Genomic DNA, 27777 nt, shown 5'->3' on the forward strand with positions numbered 1-27777 from the left:
GGGGCTGCTCATAATTCCATCAACTCAGTCTGAATTTCAAGTCTTCTCTTGTCTGTGGGACACAGTTGGGGGCAGGGGTGAAAGCTAAATGGACAACCGCCAAGGGAGACAATCCCATCCAATGGCCCAGAGCTGTGACAATAACATGAGCTCAGAGCACCCAATACCAAACCACACAGAGACCCAAAACAATAAAGTCGGAGTCCTCGCCTCAGTTTTTCTTTGTTTTAAGCTCTGGGGGAGAATGCCAGGGAGTGGCAGAAAAGTCTGTCACAAGTCAGGCCACTAAGGATGGAGGAGGTCCACGGAGCTCCAGCGGAGGCACATCTGGAGGACTGCTTCCAACAGAAATGTGTAGCTCTCTTCTCTGACCCCTGTTTGATCCAAAGAGGAAAGAAAGAAACTTCCCTGCTTGATTCAAAGAGGAAAGAAACAAACTTCCCTACACCTTGCCTTGGGTAGAGGGAGGAGTGGGGTTCCCTTTGAATAGATAGAATTTTGGTCGGGATTCAGGAACACAGAGATAGAACCTGGAGTACTGGTCTGGGGGGTGGTTGGAGAAGGTGGTAGGGTAGAGCCACCAGAGTTCTAGAGTAGGAATGGCCAGGACCTGGGGTTAATAAGCTTGGGTTCTTACTAGATCACTGTCTATTTCTACAAGCCTGCCTGGCAACCACAGAGTAAACTTAAATAAAGTAGAAGAATCATCAGTGGAGACAGAAGCAAAAATGAATGAATCAACCAGAAAGCTGAAGAGCAGAACTGGTAAAAAAAAAAAAAAAAAAAAAAAAAAAAAAAAAAAAAAAAAAAAAAATCTAAGAGCTGTTTGTAAAACCCAACAAAACAACTAAATTCCTGGGACGTTTGATCAATGTAAAAATAGAAAAAGAACACAGAGGGGATTAAAATATATGAGAACATTCAATTATTGGTAATAAATGTGAAAGTCTCAACGAAATGGATCATTTAAAAGGAAACTTTAGACCAGGTGTGGTGGCTCATGCCTATTATCTCAGCAGTTTGGGAGGCCAAGGTGGGCGGATCCCTTGAATCCACATGTTCGAGACCAACCTGGGAAACATGGCAAAACCCCATCTCCATCAACATACAAACATTAGTCAGGTGTGGTGGCACACACCTCTCTGGTCCCAGCTACTCAGGAGACTGAGGCGGGAGGATCCCTTGAGCCCGGGAGGTCGAGGCTGTAGTGAGTCATGATTACGTCACTGCACTCCAGCCTGGGTGACACAGCAAGAACCTCTCTCAAATAATAATAATAAAAATAAAAAAGGAAACTTGGAAGTACCAGCATTGAATTAAGGGGAGAATATTTGAAACAACCGTAAAGTACTACTAACTCAAAAGGCATTCTGACAAGTTTTTTCAGATAATTCCTTCATTCATTTAAGGAATGAATAATTCTTAGAGCATAGAACAGGGAAGATGTTCCAAATTACATCATGAAGGTAGCATAACCTGGACACCAGAACCTGGCAGAGAATGCAAAAAAGACTACAGACTGATCTCACTTAGGACAAGATACACCAAAATTCTAAGTAGAATATCGACAAGTCAAATCTAGCATGGTATTAAAAGAACATACTATGGGCAAGGGTAATATGTTTCAATGGCTATTAGGAAATCTACCATTAATCATTCCGAAGTCAAAGAGAAAAACCATTCGATTCTCTTGTTAGACACTAGAAGGGCCTTTGAAAAAAGTTCAAAATCAATTTCTTGGGGAAAAACTCTCAATAAAATAGGAACAGAATGATATTTTCTTCATGCAATGAAGAATATCTCTATAAAAAGAAGAAACGGCACCATTCTTTTTCAAATGGTGAAACATTAATTTGGGAAAACAGAAGAAGGACAAAGGAAGGGAGACAATACCAGACTCCCAATGTCATGCTGGATGTTGTCAATGGAAGGCAAGAAATGAGAGGTACAAATAGTACCAAGGTGGAGAAAAATGATATGTGGCTATATCCAGGTACTGCACCAATAAAGCTATAAGGATTAATTGGTACGTAAAGAGGCCAGTACCAAAACATACAAAATTAACAGTTTGCTTATACACCAGCAATGGCCAGACAGAAAATATAATGGAAGTCAATGAAGAAAACAACAAAACTTCACTGATGATATTAAAAAAGGCTTGGATAGTTGAAGAGAGATGTTCTTGGGTAGAAAGACTTAATATCGTTAGGAAACAAATTCAAAATTAAGCCATATGTTTAATCTAACTCCAATTAAAAAATCATTTGGTAGGTGCCAGGTGCAGTGACTCATGTCTGTAATCCCAGCACTTTGGGAGGCTGAGATGGGCGGATCGCTTGAGTCCAGGAGTTCAAGACCAGCCTGGGCAACATGGTGAAACCCTGATTCTACCAAAAATACAAAAAATTAGCCAGATATGGTGGCATGCACCTGTAATCCCAGCTACTTGGTAGGCTGAGATGGGAGGACTGCTTGAGCCTGGGAAGTTGAAGCTGCAGTGAGCCTAGATCATGCTATTGCACTCCAACCTGGGCAACTGAGGGAGACCCTGTCTTAAAAAAAAAAAAAATCAATTGGTAGGGGCTTGACAAAACAATTCTGAATTTAGAAGAAAAAATATGCAAGAACAGCTGAAGAAATTTTGAAAAAGGAGAGTGATTGTATTTTGCTATACCAGATAGTACAAAGTTTGACAAATGTTGCAAAGTGGGGTGGAGGGAGAGAGGACCACGGAAAAGCTGAGGGCCTTCTGAGTGTGGCACCATCTTGATGATCTTGCTGCATTTTACAAAGCTGTCAATTCAATACTGTGTAGCCAAAGTTTACTAAATGCCAGCCAAGTGTCAGGTATGTCACACACAGCAGTGGGTGAGACAGCCTCAGGCCGTACCCTCATGGAGCTTTCTGTCTGGGGGAGGTGATTCAAGAATTAACCATGAATGAGACAATCACTTCCAGAGGGAGCTTTGGGAGCATGGGGACAGTGGTCCCAGAAAATTGTCAGAATAGGGACTAGGCTCCACACTCTCAGTTCACCCAGGAAGTGCTTCCTGATGTCTGCAATGCCTGTCCTTTTACTGGTGGTGGGCTTGTCCAGTGAACTGGAAACTTAAGGAATGAGCTTGCCTCTGTATGGTGGGTGGTACACCGGCCCCTCAGTGAGGTGGCCAGCACCAGTGCTGGACACTGGCCTGTGCCTCAGCCCTGGCCTCTGATAGGAATCCTGCAGACCCACATGAATTGCAGAGGGCACATGGCGGGAGCTTGGTAAAGCACAATGCTGGGCTCACCCCCAGTGTCTGATTCCTAAGATCTGAGATGGGGCTGGAGGATGTGCATTTACCTAACAGGTTCCAAGGGAGACCCTGAGTCAGTCCTGACTTGGAAGCTCTCCCAGACCAATTCAGGGCTAATTTTGAACTGAAGTGCATGCCAGTGTTCTAGAACAAAATGAAACCTGACTGCAAGTCAAGGGTGTGGAATGAATCATTCACTTAAAAATACATGAGTAGACCGGGCACGGTGGCTCACACCTGTAATCCCAGCACTTTGGGAGGCCGAGGCAGGTGGATCACGAGGTCAGGAGATCGAGACCATCCTGGCTAACATGGTGAAACCCTGTCTCTACTAAAAATACAAAAAATTAGCTGGGTGTGGTGGCGGGTGCCTGTAGTCCCAGCTACTTGGGAGGCTGAGGCAGGAGAATGGTGTGAACCCGGGAAGTGGAGCTTGCAGTGAGCTGAGATCGCACCACTGCACTCCAGCCTGGGCAACATAGCCAGACTCCGTCAGAAAAAAAAAATTTACTAAATGCAAGACACCTGGGTCTCCATTAGCAGGGGCAAAAAAAATGGCTCACATGTACCTAGAGTGAGATGCACACTCTGCTGGTCTTGAGGGTTTTTTGAGCCAAAGCAGGTAAGATGACTCCCCACTGGCCTCCAGCCCTTCAGCAGCACTAAAGAGGGAGCCTCAGATGTGTCTGCTCCAGCTCTGGTGCCCCTGTGTCTCCCCAGTTTTGCCCCAACTCTCTACTGGGGATCATTAGGCCTCTTCTCCTCCTGCCCCTTATCCCAGATCATGCCAATCTCCACAAGCAGCCTAGGCCTCTGGGGCATCCCTCCTCCCCAGAACCTTCTGTTATGCCTTCTGGAACTCATGTGCTGTCATTAGCAACATCTCCCACATCCTCAGACTCTTCTATGAGTGCTCCTTCACCTTCTTGCGCCAATGGAAACCTGGCTTCCTCCTGAGGATGCAGCTTCTCCTGCAGCGGCTTCAGAGGCAGCCCCTTTCTCTTGGTACCACTAGGGTGGGAGGTGGGGTAGGCGTCCTCCTGGGCCCTCGTTGCCACTTCCAGACCATTCTCATGTCACGCTCACCTACTACCTAGACACCACCCCCGCTTGGACATAGCTCCCACGCCTTTCACTCCTGCATCCTGGTCCCCTTTTCTACTGGATGTTTCCTGTTAGCCCACATAATGCTTCTATTTCTCCTACCTTGGAAAAAAAAAAAAAACCCTTCTCTTTATCCCAGTTTCTCTCTCAATTATGCCCCATTTTTCTCCTTGAAAACACCCTGAAGTGTTGTCCACACTCGAAGTTAGAGCCAGCTCTGGGCAGCTCCTACCCGTGCTGGAGCTCTGGATCCAGCCTCCCGCCAGGAGGATGGAAGTGTGGACAGGGAGCGTCTATGTGGGTGTGTGAAGTTCCTGGGGCCCTGCCAGGAAAGGCAGAGACCAAGCTCTCTGCTGGCAACATGGCAGAGACCCAACTCTTTCCTTTGGCCCTGATCTTTTTTCCTTTTGTGTTAATCCACACATTAAAAATAATGTGAAATTAATATATCCTAGGCACACACATTCATTTTCTCCCTTTTTTTTGAGATAGAGTCTCCCTCTGTTGCCCAGGCTGGAGTGCAGCAGTGCTATCTCAGCTCATTGCAAACTTCACCTGCCGGGTTCAAGCGATTCTCATGCCTCAGCCTCCCAAGTAGCTGGGATTACAGGCACATGCCACCACACATGGGTAATTTTTGTATTTTTTGTAGAGACAGGGTTTCACCATGTTGGCCAGGCTGGGCTCGAACTCTTGGGCTCAAGCGATCCAGCCTCAACCTCCCAAAGTGCTGTGATTTTAGGCGTGAGCCACCACACCAGCCTCATTTTCTCTTAAATTTGAAAACCTTCAAGTGAAAACATTTGCATCCATAACACAAAGGCCCACTGTCTTTGGGAAACACCGACCATTCCCAACGTGAAAGGCAGCGTAAATACATCCTTAAGTAGGAGGCACAGCCACGAAAGTAGCATGCGGGAGTAATAAACAGATTCAGGAGGTTATTATTGTGTTTTTGGGAATGAATCGCGACTTGTCTGAACTGTGGGGAGGTCGAGAGTGTTTTTAATTTAATGGATTAATCATTTATGTCTGAAGTTCTTTTTCCTTCCTATGAAAACAATGCAAGAGGTTTACCCAAAGTTATAAATCATTGTCAGTGCTCGGGCCACATCTCTGGGAGGTCTGGGCCATGGGCAAATTATACTAATAATTTGAAAGAGGAAGTAGTTGCCTGAAATGGTTTCTTTAGTCAATCGAGTCAGGGCAGAGTCATGGAAGGGGAAGTCCCAGAAGCTGGCGGCCCCGCCTGTGTATGGGATCCCGCCCCCGCTGCTGGCAGTGTGGCAGCTCCAGGGAGAAGCGGCCTATATTCTATTCTTGGTTTGAACATTTTCTCTGGGTCTTGATTTCCCAATCTGTATAATGGGAAGGAGGCTCTCTGAGGGGCCACCAGCTCTGACCATCTGTGTGCACCAACTATAGCTAAATTTGGCTTGAGCTACACCAACAATCATCCCCGTGTCTGCCCTACCTTGGACTTTGAACTACATCCTCTGCCAGGCATTTCTCAAGCATTATATACATACTCTATTTCATCAGACCAGATTAAGGCAGCCAGCAGTGTGACCTAGAGGTCAGAGTATAGGGTTTGGATCCAGAGCAACACCCAGCAGTTATGTGACCCCAGGCAAGTGACCTTTTTTTAGCAAATCATCCATGAAGTGGATTAAGATACATGGATGGGAAGGTCTATGTGAAGGGCTGATTACAGGGACTGACCAAGGCAAGTGCTGGGAAAACCCTGGCCACTGTAATTACGAGGCAGTGAATTCTTCAGGGACTCCTGGCAACACAGAGGCCTGTGAGAATCAAGGAAAAGCTTCCAAGCCTCAGTTTCTGTCCTGGCTTGTCTAAGATGAGGCTCATTGGGCCTCCTGGGGAGGGAGATGGACACAAGCCCTTGTCGGAGGAAATACAGGCTCCTAATTGAACAAGTGATATGGTTCCATACCACCTGGAGTGGTGGGTTTCAGTTTCTGCTCTCGCTGGATCCAGAGGCCACAGCGGCTCACCAGCACCGTGTTGCCTAAGGGGCATGCTCCACACTCCACGTGGTCTGTGGGAGCCCCAGCTGCCGAGCGTGACTGGCCTGAATGGCTCACGCCATGGCACTTGGATTTGTTTCATCTGTGGAGGCTTTGGTTGGAGCCAAATAGGAAAATTGGTCAACAGACTCTGCCCTTTCCACACAGTTCCCCTTTACTTATAAGTGAGATGAGATATTTTGGGGTTAGATATTTCTTTAAGAAGACAGAATACAGGAGGGTGCGAGGGTTGATCTGAGCAGCAGTTTGGGGAGGCTTTGAGGGGACAACATGCATGGAGCCATTTACTAACCATTCACCTGCAGGACGTGGGTCTGGAACAGCTGCTCGTGGCCGGAAGCATGGCAGGTGTAATTGCCCATGTGGATGGTGGTCACCTTGGTGATGTACAGGGAATCATCCTCTCCGAAGTCCTGCACAGGGCAAAGACGACGATGAGACCGGCCTCTTTATTGAACAGGCTGGAAACCATAGCTGTCTCCTGCTTTTCCAGAAATCCTGCAGCTGGGAGACAGTTCCTTTCTGCCTGGCCCTGGCTCAGCCAGGGCTGTCTGCAGGGGTGAGCCGTCCTGGGCAGCAGCAACCAACCCTATCTCGTCTTCACATGGTGGGCCCAGAGCCCTGCATCTGTTTAAGGCCTTGTGTACCTGGCACCTCCCCCATGAGGCCTGGTTTGAATCCTTCCCCCAGCACATGAGCTCTCAATTTCAAGCAACTAGGCCCACGTGTCCCCCCATTTACCTGCTGCATGCTTGTTTCTCAGGGATCTTGCTCACCTGATGAGCAGCTCTGTTTCTGGAGGCCAGGCCTTGTTTGGAGCAGGGGTTAGCCGACTTTCTTAAGGGGCCAGCGAGCAGGTATTTTTGGCTTCATGGGTAACACAGTTTCTGCCAAATACCCAACTCCGCCATTACAGCATGAAAATAGCCTTCATGACATAAATTAATGAACGTGGCTGTGTTCCACTGAAGTTTTATTTAAAGTTGGTGGCCTGGATTTGGCCCATGGGCTGCAGTTGGCCTGCCTATGGTTTAGATCCCACCTCAATCCCAGAATGATTTCAGGCTGCTTGCAGACATCTTGGTAACCCAAGGGAAGGGAAATAGAACTAAGGGGAAAATGGGGCATACAAAAAAAACAGGGCAGGAACATCAGAGAGCATGAGGAAGGGCAGAAGCCCACGGGTTCCACAGGAAATGGCTTAATAAGCCTCAGCACTGTCATCTCTGCAGCCTCACACGATGGGGTCTTATTGGGCCAGTGCATAGGGGAGGGATGGGAAGGAGGGGCTTTTGGCTGCATCGGAGTCCCCTGATGAGCACTGGGCACCGAGCACTTGCCCAGTCAGCTGCCTTCCCTTTTGCAGACCTGTGCCCAATGCTGGCCCTTCTAGGCACCAACTACAGACATGCCAGGGATTGGAGTTACCCACTTTCTACAGAGAGCCCTCATCAGGTTGGGCCTTGGCTACCGGACATCTCCCAGGATATGGTGCTCAGAACTGATGGTACAGAGAAGGCCCAGGCTCACTGATGAGCACGGGGGCTGTGCACTGTCATCGGCGGGGAGTGATGGGAACTCAGGAGATCCAGGATTTAGCTTGAGCTCTGCCATTGACCAGCGTACCCAGTCTCTTGGGGCACTGGCTTCTCCACCTGTAAGTTGTGGACAATATATATGGCCTGCCTGCCTTATGCGGTGTTGGGAGATCTGGTGAGAAAATGTATATGAATGTATTTTTGAATGTGGGGTGCATGATATACATGGGGAATGTTATTTTTCTTGTTATTATTAGCAGAAGATGTAAAACTCCTCTTGACCTCCTGGAGCAAACACCAAATCATCCCTCCTGCCATTCCCTGGCCCTTTCTGAGCTCCCTTTTCCCACAGAAGCATTCTGGTGGCAGGAGAGAAGGCCATGGTGGCATGAGGGCTAAGAGCAGCTGAGGGCAGCTCCCTGGGTCCTCCACTGATATTCATGTGAGCTCCTGTCCCTGAAATGCCAGTGTTCTCTCTTGCTCACACTCCAGAAGGCCCGGCCACAGTGGTCCCGAAACCCCTTAAAGACACTTTCTGGGATGGGTGCGGTGGCTCATGCCTGTAATCCCAACACTTCCAGAGGCCGAGGTGGGCAGATCACTTGAGGTCAGGAGTTTGAGACCAGCCTGGCCAACATGGTGAAACCCTGTCTCTACTAAAAACACAACAACAACAACAACAACAACAAATTAGCTGGGCATGGACGTGGGCGCCTGTAGTCCCAGCTGCTCAGGAGGCTGAAGTAGGAGAATCGCTTGAACCCGGGAGGTGGAGGTTGCAGTGAGCTGAGATCGTGCCACTGCACTCCAGCCTGGGTGACAGAGCGAGACCCCACCTCAAAAAAAAAAAACAAAAAAACAAAAAACAAAAAACCAAAAGACACTTTCTAGCTAATTAGCCGGATGAAGGGGTGCCGGCCCAGAGTGAAGCTTGGGGTAGGGCAAAGGCAGGAAGGTAGACGGTGGGCACACGCAGCCTGCTTGCAATGTCAGGAGAAAAACTCCTAGCAGTGCTCCCAAAGAAGTAAAATGTTGCAGAGGCCTGCGGGAACCCTGAGAGTTTGCTGTGAAACATTGCTCTGCTTCAAAGAGCCCTTTCCTACCATTCTGCGGAAGCCTCCATAATAAAATAAAACACCAGATAGCTGATTTGTCCTGCATCATAACAGAGTGATAAAAGGTTCATACCTGAGTTGCTTATGAAAAGTTAATGACTAGTCAGTTCTGGGGCCGACATATTTCTAGTCTAAGCTGTTTCCTGTGTCAATACCTAAGTCTGGAGGAAAATCTCTTTAGCTTGGAGTCTCAGTGGTGGGATGGCATCCTGCGATGGTACAGCCATTTCAAAGGGAAAGGGGTGGCAGGGCTTGGAAACTCCTCAGCGCCCCAGTTGGCGGGTCCCAGGGTAGACACCATCCCAGAGGGCAAAAATCAGAACTGCTTGCAGGGAGCCTGGCGCTGTGAACGTGCTGGCATTTTCCCTCCAAACTGCCTTCCTGAGCCTTCACACCCATAGCCCCTTCTCATGACGGCCCTTGAAGCTGGTCTCAGGCCCTGGCAGGCCCTGCCCTCATCACCACCTGTATGATGTTGCTTAGTCATCAGCACCACTACATTCCTCAGGTTGAGATGGGCCCTGGGCTCCGAGGGCTGCCTCAAGGCCACTGTTCCCAGCTATCAGCCTCAGTATGATACTCATTAATACCAACATATGGTCTTCAGAGGTTACCGTGTGCTGGGAACTTACACATCACCTTGTATGTATTTAATCGTCAGGAAAAAAACCCTGAAAACCCCAATCCAGAAAACAAAACAAAAGCCCAGTTCCCCAGGGGCTGAGACACTAGGCTCTCCTTGCAGATTCATTCAGAGTGGGGTCTTCTCCCACCACCTCCACGGTTCCTGCTCTGGCCAGTCGCCACCTTCCTGGGGGATGCTAGGGACCCCGGCTTCCGGCCCGCAGCCTCTGCCCTGAGGCAGATGCATCATGCCCCTCATACTCAGAGCCTTGTTTGCTGGGGGCCAGCCCCTCTCAGACCCTGTCCGCTCGCACGCTCCCCTTGCTGTTGCTCTAGGGTGCCAGGCATGCTCCCCTCCTCCCGGGCCGTCTGTCTGTCTCCCTCTCCTGCAAGTCTGCTCCAACCTTGTCTGGCAGCCCCATCTCTGGAGCCTAACCTCTGCCCCACACCCTGCTTGGCACCTCCTGTGGACCCACTGCTGTGCCGCCTGCTGCTTTCTGTACTTACCTCGTTTGCTGTCTGTCTTCGCTTGCAGAATGTGAGCTCTGCAGAGGAGGGCAGGGAGGCTTGTGCCCTGTGTGCGTGGCACAGTCCTGGTGCACAGTGGGCCCTCAAAAAATAGCTGTCGAGTGGACTGCACAGGGCACTGAGCTAGGCTTTCTGTGGGGATTCTTTCAGTTTGACAGCCGAGGTGCCCACCTGCCTTCCCATCCACTCAAATATTACCCAGCCACATAGGCTCAAAATGAGGCAGCTGGCGGGAAGAGCAGAGCACTGGTCTCAAGTCTCGTCCCCACTTCCTCACTTGTCCCCTTCTCCATCCTGCAGCCCTCGGGAGAACTCGAGGTTCCTTTGCGCTCCTCAGGCTGGGGCACGCTGGAATTGACCAAAGCTCAGAGCAGCAGGAAGAGCTGGAAAAGCCTATCACACATGGATTCCCACCCTCTACTGAAGACTTGTGCTGTGCCTCCAACATAGTCATTTAACCTCGCCGTCTGTTTTTTTCTTGCTTACCAAGTACAAATCCCTGCTCCCCAGGAGCAGACACTTAACTCTTGGGCAATCACTCAGGTGCTAAGGGGTGTGTGTCAGCTCTTGGAGGACTTGAGGGGCTGCTGGGTGTGTTATGGCTCTTCTGTAAGCACCTAAGCATCACCTGCCTGTGGCTTCAGCACGGGGGAGAAGCTGACTCTGTAATAAGTAAAATAACATCTCTGGGTGAAAATGATGGGCATCATATAATGACAGAACAAAGTGCATATTGTTTTCTGGATATGAATACCGGCTACAGAAATCAAATTTACCTCATTGAATGTGAGAAAATTACTTTAACAATTGATTTATAAGAAGCTACATAAAACTAAGCCTGCAATCCTTCCTCTCCTGAATGTTCTTTGAGATACATCTGAATACTGCTATCAACGCTTGATTGCATCTCTGTACTTGTCTCTTTATGGATAGCTTTTTTTTTTTTTTGCTCTGATGCATAGAACTGTATTAGCAAAATCAAGGTTCCTTACAGAAATAAACAGATGTCAGATTAGACTATTCTTTGTATTGATGCATATCTGTTTTTTGGGAAAGAGATGATTTTAAAGACATGGTTCTCGCCTCTTAAAAAGCAATTTTCTAAGTATCTGCCCTTAATAAAGAACACAATTAAATGAAACTTAAGTATTAAACAATAGTTAAACAGAGATGAGATGGGGGATGTTGTCACAGTGATCCATGGGAGTCAGGTATAAGCAATATGGAAATGAGCCATCAATACTGAATATTTAGTGACTAAATGTTCAACGCAAGGACTCCAGAGTGATATTAGAGTTTAGGTTAATGATGCTGTCAATGTTACAAGTTCAGACTCAGTTTAGAAACAATTATTCAGAGCTTTTCCAAGGTTGCCCTCCTCAGGAGCACCCCTGGCTCTCTTTGTGGGAGGAGGGAGTAAAGGGGGGGGGTCTCTTCCCCCACAATCCTTCAATTCTGGCTGCCAGAATGCCACTAACTGTAGCATCTCACCGCACAGTCGAATGCAGCGAACCTAAACACAGAGTGACATGCAGTGCCTTGGTGATGGCCATTCCTCAAACACATCTAGACTTGCCTGGCCCTTATCCAGACCAAGCCAGGACAGCATGCACATGTGGGTGAGCACACACAGGCATCCACATGGACACAGGCAGTACATGTGAACGCACACATGGGGGAGGGAGCACACTCAAACATCTACATGGATACGTGGCACACATGATGGACATGCATGAGTGCACACACATACCAACACATTGGCTCTCTAGTGCTGACCTCCGTGACCAACACTGAGGTTACAGCGCCATTCACTTCCTTCCAGCCCCTCATAGGACGGACTTGCCATCCTGCAAAGACCTGAAGAACCATCCTCTTTCTCAGAGTCCTCTCAAGAAAAAGAAGTCTCTGCAACTTGGAGCAATCTCTAAGTAGCTGACTGAGCCCCCTGGAAGAGGGCTGTTGTGGGCAGCTGCATTCAGTGTGAACAACTCGGAGTGGCCTGTCCTCCTGCCCGTTCCCAGGTTCAGGTCTGGAAGAGGGAGTTGGAGGCATGAGAGAAGCCACTGTGGGGAGAGCACCTCGTTCCTCCAAGGCTCAGGGCATGTGTGGTCCCTGGCTGACTTGGGTGTCCTCTGGTGTGTGCGGTCAGTCTCTCCTTCTGACCGTGGGTGCCAAAGGGGAGGCCCTCATCTCTTGAGGATGACTCATCTCTTTGTGCATGACTGTATTATCCTCAGCATGTCATATGGTTCCTGTGCGTAACTGGAGCTCAATGAATATTTGGTGACTTCAGGGAGGTGTGTTAGCCTAGCATGCTACCTTCTGGGGAGCCCTGAGAGGAAGAATAGTGAAGAATTCATATTACCCAGGGAGGTCTGGCCTTGCCCTCTTTGGCTACAGGGAGGCAATCTCTAGGCTCTGGAATGTCATGCCTCATAGGGGTCTCTTTATTTGCCTGGGGTCTTTGGGCCAGGTAGTATCAGTTCTGCCTCTGGAGGGGCTGGGGACAAGGGGGCAGCCACGTGGGCAGTATTTGAATGAGCTCCAGCAAAAACTTTGGACACCGAGGCCTGGGTGAGCTTCTCTGGGAAACTGACGCCATGACAGTGACGTGTCTATGACTCCACTGGGAGAGAACAGAGGTTCCACGTTCAGAGCCCTCCTGGGCTCTACCCTGTGGGCTTTGTCACTTGGCTGACTTTAATCTGTACTCTGTTTGCTGTATTAAACTTTAACTGTGAGTATAACACTTACAATGAGTTTGTGAGTTTTTCCAGCAAACTGTTGAACCCTAGGGTGGTTTTGGGAACAACCTGTCTTCGTTTATGTCAGAATTGAGGGCGTCTTCTGTGGAAGAGCCAACTTCAGTTGGCTCAAAAACTCAAATGGGGAAGTTCTGACCTAGTGGTATGTGTGCTGGAATTGCATAGAGGGACAAACCTGATTATCTGGGTATACACAGGTGCCCAGGCACCTGCAACAGAAGGCTCATGCCACAGACATTGCTCTGAACCCTCCACTTGTCAACCCTTAGAGGCCAGAGGGCAAATACCTCTTGACCTGCCAGGACTCCAGAGTGTTATGTAGTAGGGGTGGCAGCTAAGGGGCCCTCTGGTGAGGTGCAGGCCTGAGCCCTTGAATGGGGCTTTGGCTCCTTGGCTAATTAGCCTGGCATCCCCAGCTGGGGCGGGAAGGGACTCAGGTTCTAGACTGCACTGCAGCAGTCATCTGAAGTTCCAGACCACCTCACACCTACTGCTTTCCTTTGGAAAACCTGCAACCCTCTTCCTGGGGACCCTTGGATCATGGGGACCCAGGCTGAGCAGTCTTTACCAAGGGTTCCAGCTCCTGACTCTAACCTGGACCACACTCACAGCCATGACAGCTGATTCCTGACCTTGAGACACTCCAGAGAGGATTTAAGTAAATTTCCTTCTACGGCTCATTTCAGGGACCAAGACGACTTTCAGTTAGAAATTTTCTCCTGACATGGTGTTCAAAACTCTCACACGTTGTTGGAGAGGGCGTGGACTGGTGCAGCTATTTTGGAGGGAGATTTGGCAAAATCCATCAAAACTGAAAATGCACCACTTCCAAGAACTTATCTTACATGTCAACTTACACACATGTGCAAAGAGGTGTGTGTAAGGATGTTCACTGCAGTCTTGTTTGCTGTAGACAAAACCTGAAACAGGCTGAATGTGAGCTCCGCTGCATGGGGCTGGGGAAGGGGAGGAAGAGCAGTGCTTGGGCATGGCTCAGGGGCTGCAGGACCTCCTGGTGGCTCCCTTGTCCTTGCTCAGTGCGGAGAGTGCACCCTACCTTGGAGGGGTGGTCTCCAATCTGTAGTGGCCAAGAGAGGCACCAATCGGCCTCCTTCATTGGCTGGGCCTCTGTAGGGAGGCAGTGAGGAAGAGACTCTGTGGGGAGTTCCTGGGCTCTGCACTCAGGGTATAGAAGTGGAATCAGAACCTTCCTGAAGGACCCTGTACCTTGGAGATGGGGCCGGAAGTGGTCACTGAGTACAAGTCAAGCCCTGAGGCCAGGGCTTCCCATAAGGCTTTCCCCTAAAAGGGGAAAGAGGACCTCAAAAGAGGCACTGAGAAAGCAAAGGCCAGAGGAGACACTTGGGGGGGCAGAGTCACCCCACAAGTTCCACAGGCTGGAGTACCACAGGCCCCGGCCCTCATATCTTGGAGAGCTCTGGACAACACTCTCAATGGTTTGAACTCATTCAAAACTCTAAAGAACTGGATGTTCAGATGTTTTTGTCACATGCTACAGAGAATTGGTCAAAGCCTTTAAGTGCTTCAAGTGTAGTGTTTTCTAAGATTTTAAAACAAAATGTACCCAAGCGTTTAATGAGATTATTTTAATGCAGAGCCTACAACCACTGTCTATCGTGGTGCAAACAGCTCTCCATGCTAATCAAACGCCTCTCATCTTTTTACAATGAATTCATGACTGGTTCATATAAAGACAATAAAAATTAAATGAGTCATGAGCTCCTAAATCATTTTCTTTTGGTCTTTTTAATAACTCACTTCCAAAGAAGAGCTAGCTGAGAGTATACGCTTCATTAGAATTATTTATTCCTGGTTTTATACCATTTAGGTAGGGGGAGAAAAGTGAACCTTTTTTAACACATCCTTCAAACACTGCCACAAATACTTTCTTCTAATGGGTTTTGTTTTTCTGCTTTTATCACCGTACTCTGCCTGCCAACATTTGAAAGCCCCAAATAGCGAGACTCAGTGGAAAAAAAAAAAAAAAAAACAAATCCAAAACAAAAAAGAGTGGCTCTTTCAAGTCATTTGAAATATACCAAGTTTGTTGTAGGCCTTTTTGTTTTTTCTCTTTCTTTTTTTAAAGAATACAATAGAAAAATGTTTTCTCCCCCTCAGAATATCCTTGCTAAACAATTCCACGTGCTGGTCTCAGAGCACGTTGCTTCCTTCCTTGCTGGGGCCAGAGGCCAGCAGCCAGTAAGAATAGGAGCTCCACACACAGGGACCCATATCCAATTTGATACATTCCACTGGGGCCTGGGAACTACAGACAGCCCCACAGCAAAGACTTGGAATTGCTGGGGGCTAGGTAGTATGTCCCACAAGCAAGGAACCCAGAGAGCTCTGGGCCAAGGCATGTAGGCGGCTGTAGGCCCACAGACAAGTTCTCCACTCCTCTGAATGACTTAACCTCATGTGCCTCACGGCGCAGGGGTATGGGATGAGGTGATGCTTATGGCCTGACCGGCACGGAGCCTGCGCTGTGTACGAATGATAACAACACTGGCAACAACACTTGTGATGGTTCAGCCCATCAGCCATTACCTGTGACTTTTGAGATGCCCTGTCCCTATTTCTGCCAGTTCCTGTTCCCTGGCCCTCAGGATCATAAGGGACAGTGAGGAAGACAGTTATGAGACAAAGGGCGAGTGACATTGTTGAGGCAGGACATGCAGACTAGGTTTGGGGACAGTCACTTCACCCCTCCCTGAGTGGCCGCTGTGCAGGCTGGGTGGTCAGAGCAGCAGAGGGCTGAGGCCCAGAATGGGTTTGCATGTTCTGCTTCTGCAGAAAGTGAGGCAGCACCCCATCCTTCCCAACCCCAATACCTAGAATGGTATTTCCCAATACCTAGAATGGGGGCCAGAGCAGGGAGGGAACGTGTGGATCTGCTTCTGAGATGGGTCTCACCCCAGCCCCCAAAGCCTGGACCTGAGTCCCCAGGAGACAGGGGCTGCAGGGGAAGCTCACCAGGGAAGGGTCTCCTGTGGGGGCTCCACAACAGGAGCCAGGGGTGAAGGCTCCCCTTCTACCAGACACACTCCTGGGGGCAGCCAGGCCCAGGCCCAGGTCATGCAGAGCACAGGGTGCTGCTGGTGGCCACCCCTCCGCTTAGCTTCTGAGGTAGGGGCAGTGGGCTGTGCCTCCTCAAGGACTGAGCTGAGCGGGGGCACAGGGCCAGGTCAGAAGCATATCCAGACACACAGCTGCTTCAGTAACGAAACCCACAGTCGGCCAGGAAGTAAACAAATTACAGGCTGCACTTGTTAGCTCTGGGGAACATGAGCGTGAGCAGACACTATTGATTTCTCAGCAGACAAACAGAAGGCGGCGTCATAATCCAGAGAGTCACTGCCATGAGGGGCTGCAGCGTGTGCCCTGGGCTGCTGAACTGCTGGGGAGCACCTGTCTTTGGGGGCCTTACACGATTCGTCCATAATTCTAGCCTCGGCTCAGTGGTGGACTTGTTTTCCCTCCTGCAAGCTGGGGGGTAAAGCTGAAGCCTCCTGCAAGGCAGTGGCTCAGGTGTCCTTAGGAGACATACCAGGTCCAGGCCCAGGCTGAACTTCCTGACAACCTTAAGAAGGCAAAGGCCAGGTATGGTGGCTCACACCTGTAGTCCCAGCACTTTGGGAGGTCGAGGCAGGAGGATCACTTGAGCTCAGGAGTTCGAGGCCAGCCTGGGCAACATAGCAACAGCCCTCTCTACAAAAAAATAAAAAAATTAGCCAGGTGTGGTGGTGCATGCCTGTGGTCCCAGCTACTCTGGAGGCTGAGGTGGGAGGATTGCTTGAGCTCTGGAGGTCGAGGCTACAGTGAGCCAGGAGCATGCCACTGTGCTCCAGTCTGGGTGACAGAGAGACCCTACTGTCTTAAAAAAAAAAAAAAAAAAAAGGCAAAGTGAAGACATCATGAACTGAGCCCAATGGAGCCAAGGCTCTATCAGGGGAGCCTTGGGTGGAAGCCAGGCGGACTCTGGGGCACTGCTGCACTCCAGTGTGCTGCTGGGGAAGTTACAGAGAAGGAAGATTCGGAAAACATCAACAAGGCTCCCCTCACTTCTGGGCCCTCTGTTATTTGAACTCCCTCTTGGATGCAAAAGGCTGGAAAAGGCGCTCCAGACTCTTGCAGCACACACATCTGACCATGTCACTCCCCCATCAAGCATCTGTGCTTCCCCACTGCCCACAGGGCAATTGCTAAGACTCTTAATGTTAACATTCAAGGACCTTTATGTTCTAGCCCCAATCTGTCCCTATACACTTCTTTCTTACTCACTTATTCCTGTCTCCTGAAGCCCCATTCAGAAGGACTCCATTTCTGTGGCCCCCAGAACAGTTGTTAGCAGATACCTCGCCTCCCTGGAGGCTGCGAACAGTGTCTTTGTTCTATACTCTGGTACGGAGCTTGTGACTCTCAGGCACTTAGCAAGTGAGTCAACCCAAATGATGACTCCGCATGTACGCCACCTGGATGGGCCACACGCGATTGGGTGACTCATAAGTGCTTCTGAGAGCAACATTGCTCGCTGCAGAATCTGACTGGCTCCTTCTTACTTGGCTCCAGGCGAGAGGGGTACATTTACTTTCTGATCAAATATTATTCTGATGCTCAAGGCATGCTTGATGTTTGCAAGTCAGAAAAGTTTAATTACATGTGTCATTAGAATGGCATTCTATAATAGCTCTGTGACTGAATTCATTAACAGAATTCTTAACAGATAAGACAAGACAAATTAATATTTTGTTGCTCACGAAAGCTTCTCATTAAGAGAGTAGTGAAAAAGTGATTAATATTTTGTTGCCAATCAAGATGTCTCACACAAACGACAAAGACAGGAGGCCCACACTCCTTCGTGCTCTGTGATCTCCCCGCCTTGGGTTTTGAAGGCCAATCAGCTTCCCCCTGTGCAGGCGTGTTTGGGCATCACCACTGATTACAATGCAGGTGACCGTATTTCATCGGTCGCTGAGACACCTCAGGCCGAGGGACTCTGGGAGCCTCATCAACCCCAGAATCTTTGCTGCATCAGTGTTGCAGTCCTGGGCTGTTCTCCCCTGACTAATTCTTGCTTCGAAAATGCAAGTGAATCCCGATGACCTGGCTCTAGCCCTCTTCAGCCTGATTTCTTGCAAGGGTTGCTTTCCGCACCGTCCCGAGTGGGGCTACTGCTTAGGAGCACCTCTTGTGTGCCAGGCACTGAGCTGGGTCCTTGACACACTTCAGCCTAAAAACACCCATGTAAGGAGGACGTCATGCTTTTTCTCCACAGGCTCAGAGAAGTCTAACAGCTCACCCAAAGCTGCTCTGGATTTGCTGGAGGTGGCGGGTCAGTGCCTCTCTCCCTGGGTGAATCAAGGCTGACGTGGACAGTGAGACTTCAGTCCCCACTGCCAGCAGCGGGGGCATGCCAAGGTCCTATCTGCCTGACCGGGGAGCCTCACCCAGCTGTTGCTGGCTGCTTGGTCGGGACTCAGGCTGCAAGATGCTGAGAACGCTATTTAGCAGCAGCAGGAATAATATGAATGATAGCAACAATAGTAATAATGATAATGACAGTGATAATAGTTAGCATTTATAGAATACCATATGTGAAGAGCCTTACATGCATATTCTCATTTAATCCTCACTGGAACCCTATGAGGCTGGTTCTATTATTTATCCCCATTTCACAGAAGGGGAAACTGGAACTTAGAGCAGTCAAGGTTACTAGACTAGTAACTTTCCAAGGTTCTAGCTAGTAAGTGGCAGACCCCAGGCTCATGCCCTTCACTAGCAAGCTGTGCCGCCTCCTTCCCTCAGGTAGGGGAGGTGTGCGTGTGTTTTGTGTGTTTGTACACATCGGGCTTGGACCCCTGCGGGGCTGGCGCTACCCTGCTCCCGCGCGTAGGGGTTCTGAGAAGCACTGGGCCCTGCCTATTTGCCGGCTACTGACTCAACCACGAGCAGCAAGTGTTTCCTGGGAGGTAACAAGGGGCCATTCATCTCTGGTTGCACCCACAGTTACCCAAATTGCTAACCTTATTGTGAAAAGTAGAAATGCAATTGAGTTGGTGCTGGAGGCATGTTTGAGGGAGGGGCAAACCACTCAAAGTAATTTAATTAACTGATGGCAAGTACATTAAGTGGAGTCTTGCCTCTGCTTTTATTTCTGATGTCTTTCAATGGAGCACCAAGTAATGCACATGAAATGCTCCCACAGACACAGGTGGACCTGTCTCAGTACTGATCAATCTTTACTGGCCAAACATGTTTAAAAGCTGGCACTGTACCTTGTGAGCAGGTACAGTGGAGGATATCACACTCACAAACATGCACCCCAACACAGTCCAGTCTTTACAGACAGGACACTGCTCTTTCTTGTTAAGTTCTCAGACAAGCCCTCGCCATCGCAGGCCCAGAAAATGAAGGGTTCTGCCCATCCAGCATCTGTCCAGCAAGCACCCACCAGGATTGTGCTGCGTTGACACTCAAAGCTGTATAGGATACTGGCTATGTTCACTGTGGTGGGAAATCACAAGGAAACCATCCCATCCAGTGTGACGAGGGTAGGGAAAGGGCACTCCCTGGCAGCGCTGCCCGGGGTGGGACCTCCAGAGTGGCCCCCTCTTTCCATCTGCTTCCCCCATGATCCCCAGGGTGTAGCTGAAGGGGCCTACAGAGTAGGAGACGACTAATTTTGGTGGTTCCTGCAGCATTTCATGCTGGGTCTCTCTCCCCACAAGTCTCAGAGTTGGAAGGGACCTTCAAGGTCACTGGGTTTAGCTGCCCTCTTGTGGCTAGCAGCATTGCTGACCCAGTCCCTGCTTGAGCTTGCATATGCCGCTTGGGATAAGGAGCTCCCTCATGTGGCAGCTCCCTCCCGTGGCGGCTCTCTCTCCATGGTGGGGCAGGTTTGATGGCTGGAATGGGGTTCCATCCAAGGGGCCCAGATTGATCTGTTGAGGTGCACCTTGTGCTAGTCCAACTCATGGGGTCGCACAGCCCAGGTCAGCTCCCTTTGCCCCAGCCCCTACCCCACCACCTTCGAGATGTTAGCAGGAACTGACCATTCATCCCACGGGTCTTTCTTCTCTGGGCAAGCATCCCACTGTGGACCAGCTGCCCTGTCCTGTGCCAACAAGGCTAGGGCTGCCCTCTCTTCTGCCTGAAAATTATATACCTGTTACTGTAACCCAAGACCTGTCAGCTGTCCTGGCAGCTCACTACATGGGTGACATCACTCTGTCTTCTCACATGAACTTCTGGGAAGCCACGTCACCTCTTGTGCCAAACCTGGACCAATAAATATCCTTGAATTATGCCACTTCTTTAAGTCCAATAGAAGGGAAGTATTGCTAATGTTTTTCTTATAGATTAATTCATTGAGGATCAGCAGGTTAAGAAATTACTCAAAGTCACAAAGCTGACGTGGGTAATGCTGGGACCCCAACGGAGGCTGCCTGGTTCCTTAGAGCACAAAAGTACCCCCTGATGGCCACGCTAGGCTGCATGAGCTCAGCTGCTTTCTTCCACACAGCACCACTTAACTCATCACACCCTTGTCCCCTCACCCAGCAACGAACGTCCCCAAGGTAGGTCCCCTCTGGCCTGACCTGGTTTCCCTCCACCTTCTCATCTGGCACCTGGGACTTGTCCTCCAGCCAACCCAGCCCAGTGGCTCACCTCTGCCCTCCACAAGGACCACCCCTTCCCTGCATGCAGCTGTCTGCAGCCTACCCAGCATTAGGGCCCAGAACCTCCTCCTAAGGTAACCCAGCCCGCTGTTCTCTCAGCTGTGGAGCCTGCTGCACTCTCTGCTGGCCTGTGGTCCATCCCTCTAAGCCCTGTGAGCGGGCCCACACAGCCCATTCTCAGGGTCACCTCCAGGCCTTTGCTAATGCAGCCCCGTTCAGAGGCCTCCTGTCCTGCCCATCGTATCCCTCTTCTCTTCCTTAGCCAGACATAGCTACAAGGCTGATGGCCACCATTCATCTATTTTCTGCTGTGGTGGGACTTGGATTTTCTGATACTGCCAAGCTGACAAGGGGCTAGAAAAGCACCAAACACGGGATGTTAAACTAAAACTCTCTGGCCCTGCCACTGCCTGTGGCATCTTACCCAGTGTACTCTCCCAGGGAGGTGCGCTTGAGCTCACAGTGCATTCCAAGTGACTTACATTGATGTCTTCCAAGTCCAGGAAGTTCAGGGTGAGCCCGTTGCGCTTCCAGATGATTGGTGGCCTCAGGTCTCCACGGACGGCGCAGGTCAGCACTGTGCTCAGCCCCACGGTCACTGTGGTCACACTGACCCTGTCCTCGGGGGCGAGGCTGAGCTGAACCACTTCTGCAGAGGGAAAGGAGGAGGCACGGTCAGGTGCAGGCCCAGGGAGTGGAGTCTCAACTCAAGGTGAATAGCCATGAATTTCCTGGGTGGAAGGGGCCCAGAAGGGCTCCACGGCTCCCTGAAAATTGTTTACAATGTGCTGACTAAATGTAGAGATAGACACTTTTGCTGGGCGATGAGCCAAGACTTAGGTCAAATGCCCAATAGGCTGTGTGAGTCCAAACAGGTCAAGAACCATAGTTAATGTGCAGGGGACAATCTGAGCCATAGATTTGTATCAAGCCAAGAATGTGGGCTGCTAAGGCCAGGGGGCCCACCAAACAGAGAGACCAGGGGGGAAGGGGTGCAGCATCCTGCTCACAGCTCCCCTGGACTACTGGAGTCTGGGCCTTGCTAAGCGCAGACAAGGTCTGCTGAGTGAGCCAACAGGTTTCTCATCCATCTGGCGTCACTTTTAAAGGTTGTGCTGTCTGAAATCTGGGGAATGAACTGGCTGATCTTTGGTTTGTTTCTGTCTGAGGACTCGCTGAACTTTGGATTTGGATTTCTGTTCTGTGACCATGCACTGTAGCTTTTAATTTTCTGAAGCATACTTCAGGCTGCAGAAATTATTAGTCCTCGCCATTTTGCACTTGATAACTGGCATTAGGACTGATCATTCTTCAGGCAAATGGTAAGAATCTAAGATATTTCTCTGAAATCACAAGTTTTTTGAAATTCTCAGGATTTATGAAAAAATTAATCAAACTCAGGCTGCTCAAATGACCAAATGGGATCGGCTTTAGGGGAGAGTCAGAGGCCACTGATGGGACTGGCTCGCTTTTGCTCTTCTCCCAAATCTGTGCACTCAGGGAGGTTGGGGCAATAGCCAGAGGTGGCATGAGCTGCGGGAGGCAGGCTGGCTCTGGGAGCAGTGGGTACTATTTTGTCTATTCCCTATTCATGCTTACGACTCTATTGGGACCTGGGGGACCCCAACAGATATATCCCCCTGAACTGGAGCAAAGCAGAGTTGGGAGCTGAGCTCTGTCGTTCTGCGGGATGCTTGTGAGCTGTGGCCAGGCAGCAGCAGCCCCGCAGCAGCACATCTGTGCTCACACCCTCTTGCCCTGGGAGAGGGAAGAGGGAGGGAAAACAGCCGCAGGTGCAAGGCACAGCAGCGTGGCTAAATTGAAAGCAGGGCCCTGAGGTCAGACCCTGAGCAGCAAGCCCTCCCTCCTCCACAGATGCTGAGGGGCCCCGCCCTGGGCTCACAACGATGAACCAGATACGCTAGGTGCTTCATCAGTGCTGTTGGATGGATGGATGAGAAACGGAGAAAATGAAATAAAGAAGTAAAAGAGCCAACAGGCCGGTGGGGAGGGGACAATCACACTCAGGAAAAATGCGACTCACGGTGAAGGAACCCTCGAGGAAAGATAAGCACGGAGTGATGGATGCAGACGCAACTGGCATAGTATTTTACCAACATTAAAGTGATGCATTTCAAGTTCTGCTCGCTACCCTCCCACCTCTAAGTCATGAGGCTTATTGCTCAGGGCAGGAGAAGGCACTAACTCTGTAGCAAGACCCGGGCTTTGGAGAGGGGAAAGAGAGTGAGAATGTGCTAAAATGGTTTAGCTCCCACCGTACTCTGCGGGTCAGTAGGACTCAGACCTCAGCATTCCCCCCAGGAGAAGAGGAGATATCCTTTCCTCATCAGATGACCAAGAGGCTCCCCTGGGCCACGAGGCTTTGTGCCGCTGCTCCTGCCACCTGGGGCAACGATATGTGTCTGGGCAGAGCCAGAACCGCCTTGGCTCCTGGTATGGAAACAGGCCCAATTTTCCCAGAAAACTGAAGCTTGAGAAACTTCAATTTGTTTTATCTGAGTTCTTTTAACAGGAAACCAACCACCAGGCCTCCTAGATTACTGCAGCCGGACAATGAGACACACACCTGCTGCCTGTTGACCATCTCCTGTCTTACCCCTCCCTAATTCCCCGCTATCTAAACTCTGAACTTTAGTCAGAGAGATGGATTTGTGACTAGTCTCCCATTTCCAGGCTGATGTCACTGAGATTAAAGTCTTTCTTCCCTGGCAATACTCATCCACTCCGTGATGGACTTTCTGTGAGGTGAGCAACCAGACGTAGGCCGAACCCCTGCTGTTCAGCAGCATCATCTCTGTACCTGAGAACTGCCTTGGGCTGCCAGACCAAGGTCCAAAGGGAAGTGCCCCTAGCCTCAAGGGGCATGGAGGCCAGTGGTGGCTGTGGGGGGCCTTGCTTGGGGGAGCCTCCTGACCCCCGAGTCCACCAGGCTGTGAGCCCAGATCATGAGCACACCCAGGGCTGAGCTCAGCTTTGAATGACCTCAGACAGGGCAACCCAGAGTCCCTTGCCATGGGAAGTGAGGCTGCAGTGCACCACCACGCTGCTTCCTTGGGCACTCAGAAGCCAGCGGGGAGAGAGCTGGGACCGGGGCTGGCGGGCGGGGGGGTGTGGGTGTGGGTGTGGGTGGGGGTGGGGGGGTGTGGGTGGGGGTGGGGGGATGTGGGTGGGGGTGGGGGTGCGGGGGGTGGAAGCTAGAGACAGAGCAGTTTTTAGACAGAGCACTACTTACGTGGACTGTTAAAACTGTCAGCTCGCGGTAATCTTTACAATGGATTGAGCATTTAGTTGTGTTTTTCTCCCAATGGGGTGAGGCTTGTGAAGTCAGGTTAGTTACAAAAGGAGCCTAGATTTTCCCTGCACGTCTTATCTGTGGTCAGACTTGAAGGAAAAGACCAATTGGGCCTTCAGGGAGGGGCTTGGAGGCCACAGCAGGGCTTCCCCTGGGCCCTAGAGATCCGCTTCTCAGGTGTGGCTTCCCGGCCACCTGTATCATATCTCTGGGGATGGGTAATTAAAACACAGATTCTTGCCCCTCTACCTCAGGCTGATGCAGACTCTCTGGTGGGCTGGGTGGACATCCAGATTTTAACAAGCATCCCCAGGGGTTCTGTGGTGGCCTGAGAACTACTGTGTTATAAGATGAGAAGGGCTCTGTGTACATAGAGAGGGGGAATGCTGGTGGGAGACAGGGAGACGAGGTAGTCTGGTAGGCTGTGGTTTCCTGGGGCTCCAGACACAAGGCTAGGAGCATGGCCCCTCATTTGGAACATGGGACTGATGTGAAACGTAGTATGCCCTCCTCCATGTGGCCCCAAAGTTATATATTCCAAGCAGCTCTAGAAAAAGGTCTGCGGGAGCCTCAAACATGGGGCTAATAGGAAACAAAAATCCAAGTGGGAGATGGAAGCCTTCTGTGTCCCTCTGGTCCTGTGCCGGCTGGGATAACTGGCTGCTGCATCCTCTCTGAGTTATTCCCAGTCATTTGTATGTAGAAGATGTGCACTTTGCACAGGAAAAACTCATGCAAAATTAGAATGTGTGAATACTGATAGAACCATCGTAATTCTGCTCCTGTCAGCTACGTGAATATTAACCAAACAGCAAATATTTGGATCACTTAAAGTTTAATTAAATGAATGTTTTATTGGATTTAATTTGTGTCAATATTCCCCAGCTCCTTTCACAATTCTGAAGGGATTTAAGGCTACTGAGCCCTCTCCTTCTACCCTCACTCCCAGTTATTTCCTGGTCAACAAGCCTCCCCCTGGCAGGTCCTCCTTCCTTGCTAAGTGGCAAGAGTAGGACTAAGTGGCTTCCCAGGGTGACTTCCAGGGAGAGTAAAAAATAAGACAGCATCATGTGCTGGGCCCCAAGTGAGCAGGGCAGGCCACCTGGCCCCAAGGCCTGGCTCTGCTACTGACAAGCTCAGTGGCCTTGGCAGCTCCCTTCCTGTCACTGGGCCTCAGTTTAGACATGGATACAATGAGGGCTTGGGCCCCCCTCGCTTTGCCTCGGAGCCGATTATTCTATGTTGATGTCCCCGGAGACCCCCTGAGTCTTGCAAGTGCTCCCACGGCATCTTTTCTTGCCCCTAAGTGTCATCTGCCCCTGTTCTTTGCCCACTTACCCATGATGGTAAAAGTGACACCTCCAGCGGCAGCACCAATGGGTGCCAAGTCCCACTGAGGCTTCCCTCCTGACACCCTCTGAGGACTCCCCTGCCCCACCCCAGGCCCCCTATAGCCTCCTGCATGGTCACCCCTCCAGTTTGCCCCAGCTGCCTGCAAGTCTCTTGTTGCCACTGGCAGAACAAGGTACATCTCAGCCCTGCTCAACAGCTGCCAATGGCTGCCTATTACCCACAGATCACCACATAGAATCCAGAACAGTCCCCAGTCTTGCCCCTGCTGTGTCTCTAACATTTTTAACCACTGTGCCAGCTGGCTCCCCATGGCATTTGTGTCTTCAGACCTCAGTGTGGGCCTGCTTGGCACCTGCTACTTGCCCATTCTGAGCTCCTCACACTGTTGGCCCCTACCTCCAAGATGACCTCATGGGATGTTTCTGGGACCCTGAAGTTTTTAATGTAAACAAACACTTGGACAGATAGTAGGTGAAGAAGATTGAAAGAGACTGTCCTGGTGAATTTATCAGAACTTTTTCAGGCTTAGTAACAGAAACACTCAGAAATGCTCATCTATTAATAGCTTAGGGGAGAAAAGGTGGTTTAGTTCCCACAATGGGAAATCTAAGGGAGGTGGAAGAGGTTGCAGGTAACCAGGGCCTTTGACAGTGGCATTCTCTACTTGGTTGCAAGATGTCCATTGGTGGCCCCACACTCACATTGTTTCTGTATGTGGGATTCCAGAGGAAGGGACCAAATCTTGCCTGTGAGCCCTGGAATAAAGCATGGGGGAGCTCTGATTGGCCACATACAGCTCCTGTGTTCTTCCCTGAAGCAAACACTGAGGGCAAGAGGATTGAATATTGTGCAGGTACAGGACTGATTGGCCCATCAAGCCTGGGCTGAGTGGCCACCTCCAGGGGCAGGGACTAGGTGTTTGGGCTGGGGTAAAACGTCTCACGGAAAGGGTATACTGGGCAGATCGACACCCTGTGACCATCATAGGGATGCAGCGAGGGCCCCCTCCCTTCCCTCCATCTCCATCACAACTGCATCAGGAAGCCTGGGCATCGTGTGTGATCAGGGCAGATAGCCGCAATCATACAGTGAAGACCGTAAGAATCATCAGAACTGAAACCTGATCTAGGCTGCTGCAGCCCTGCCTCTACCCTGCCCGTTCTCTGGAGAGTGATGGGGGCAGCTTTCACAGGGAGGAGATGTGGCCCAGCTAAGCAAACTCCACCATCCTGTTGAGCCTCACATCCTGATGGCGAGGGTCTGGAATTTGTGGAGATGGCCTTTTGTCGGTGTTCAGTGATCACACATCTGAACCTCACCCATGCTGGCCACATCTGCAGGGCTGTGGACCAGCGAAGTCCCAGGCCTGGTCTCTGCTCTGGTGGGGAGCCAGGTCACATGAGAGGAAGGTGAAGATGCCACATGCAGCCCTCCAGGGGACAACGAGTGGTCCTTCCAGCCCCTGGCTGTGGCTCCAATGCCCCTGTGTTGACTGACCATCTGTGGGCTCATTGGCCACTATATGGGAAGGTTTCCAAGGTCCCTGGAAGACCAAACGAGATACGCCCAGCACTCAGAGTATGATCAGGGGTCAGTAAGAGAGGGCTCGGCCAGACACTGTGTCTGGGGTGAGAATGTGTCTACACATAGAGGCTGGTGTCTTTGGAAAGAGAGGGCTGGGCTGGGGGTCAGAGCAGCCCATCAGGGAGCTTGTCTGGCACTGCTGGGCGGAAGTCTGTGCCCACAGAGAGACTGACGCCCCGCTATGAGAACTGGCATTGGAGAGCTGCTCTGTAAGTAGGGAATCTGAGGAGGGCAAGGGAGTTGGGGGGTTCTCAAAGCTCAGGGCGTCCCATGATATCCTCCTGGGATGAAAACACATGGGCCACACTGCAGTGATGGCCCATCAGTGTGGGTTGGTTAGCACAAGACAGAGCTTCCTGGGCCACTAGCTAGGCTGCATGTCCCACAGTGGGATTCTGGGCAGGGCTGTTTGGTACTCTGGTGTCTAGCATAAGGCCTGGCATACAGTAGGTGGGCTCAAGGCCATGACCTGTCTCTCTTGACCCTTCAAACCAGTGCAGTAGCATACCCTTGGTTTTCCAGACATGAGATGCCACAAACACCCGTCCTCACCTTTCTCCCTGAGTCTTGGAGCTTGGAGACAAAGGGCGGTCACAGGGAATTAATGGGCTTACCATAAGCAGGCTAACAAACATCCTTCCTGAAAGCAGGAGGCCATAACATTTCAGTTGTTGGAGAATTGGGTTTTAGTTCCCATTACAGCTTTCCCTTAATCTCAGGCGCTATTTCTCACACTGACTTGAACTCGATGAGACACTCATAAACCCATCAGCACCCTCTCAAACAGGATTCTGGTGCTTTGTAGCGAT

General features: G+C 50.4%; 1 protein-coding gene and 1 long non-coding RNA gene across 9 annotated transcripts in view; one reads left to right on the plus strand and one right to left on the minus strand.

The window, feature by feature from the left end:
* FSTL4 (follistatin like 4) overlaps window positions 1-27777 on the minus strand; it is a 412351-nt gene that overhangs the window by 31453 nt on the left and 353121 nt on the right. For 4 of the 8 annotated variants that reach the window (XM_065546741.2, XM_005557765.5, XM_005557766.5 and 1 more), the window contains 2 exons: window positions 21201-21367; window positions 6741-6861 (listed from right to left, as the gene is read on the minus strand). In XM_065546741.2, coding sequence (XP_065402813.1) covers window positions 6741-6861; window positions 21201-21367 — 288 coding nt within the window. Of the gene's footprint in view, window positions 1-6740; window positions 6862-10232; window positions 10416-21200; window positions 21368-23971; window positions 24083-27777 lie in introns of those variants that run through there. The other 4 variants (XM_073994232.1, XM_073994230.1, XM_073994233.1 and 1 more) reach the window with 3 other exon arrangements.
* On the plus strand, window positions 21988-23451 carry LOC123574040 (uncharacterized). Its single transcript, XR_006698860.3, has 2 exons — window positions 21988-22040; window positions 22594-23451. It is a non-coding gene; the product is annotated as an uncharacterized lncRNA (long non-coding RNA).

This window comes from Macaca fascicularis, chromosome 6, assembly GCF_037993035.2.
Source record: "Macaca fascicularis isolate 582-1 chromosome 6, T2T-MFA8v1.1".
Taxonomy (NCBI): domain Eukaryota; kingdom Metazoa; phylum Chordata; class Mammalia; order Primates; family Cercopithecidae; genus Macaca; species Macaca fascicularis.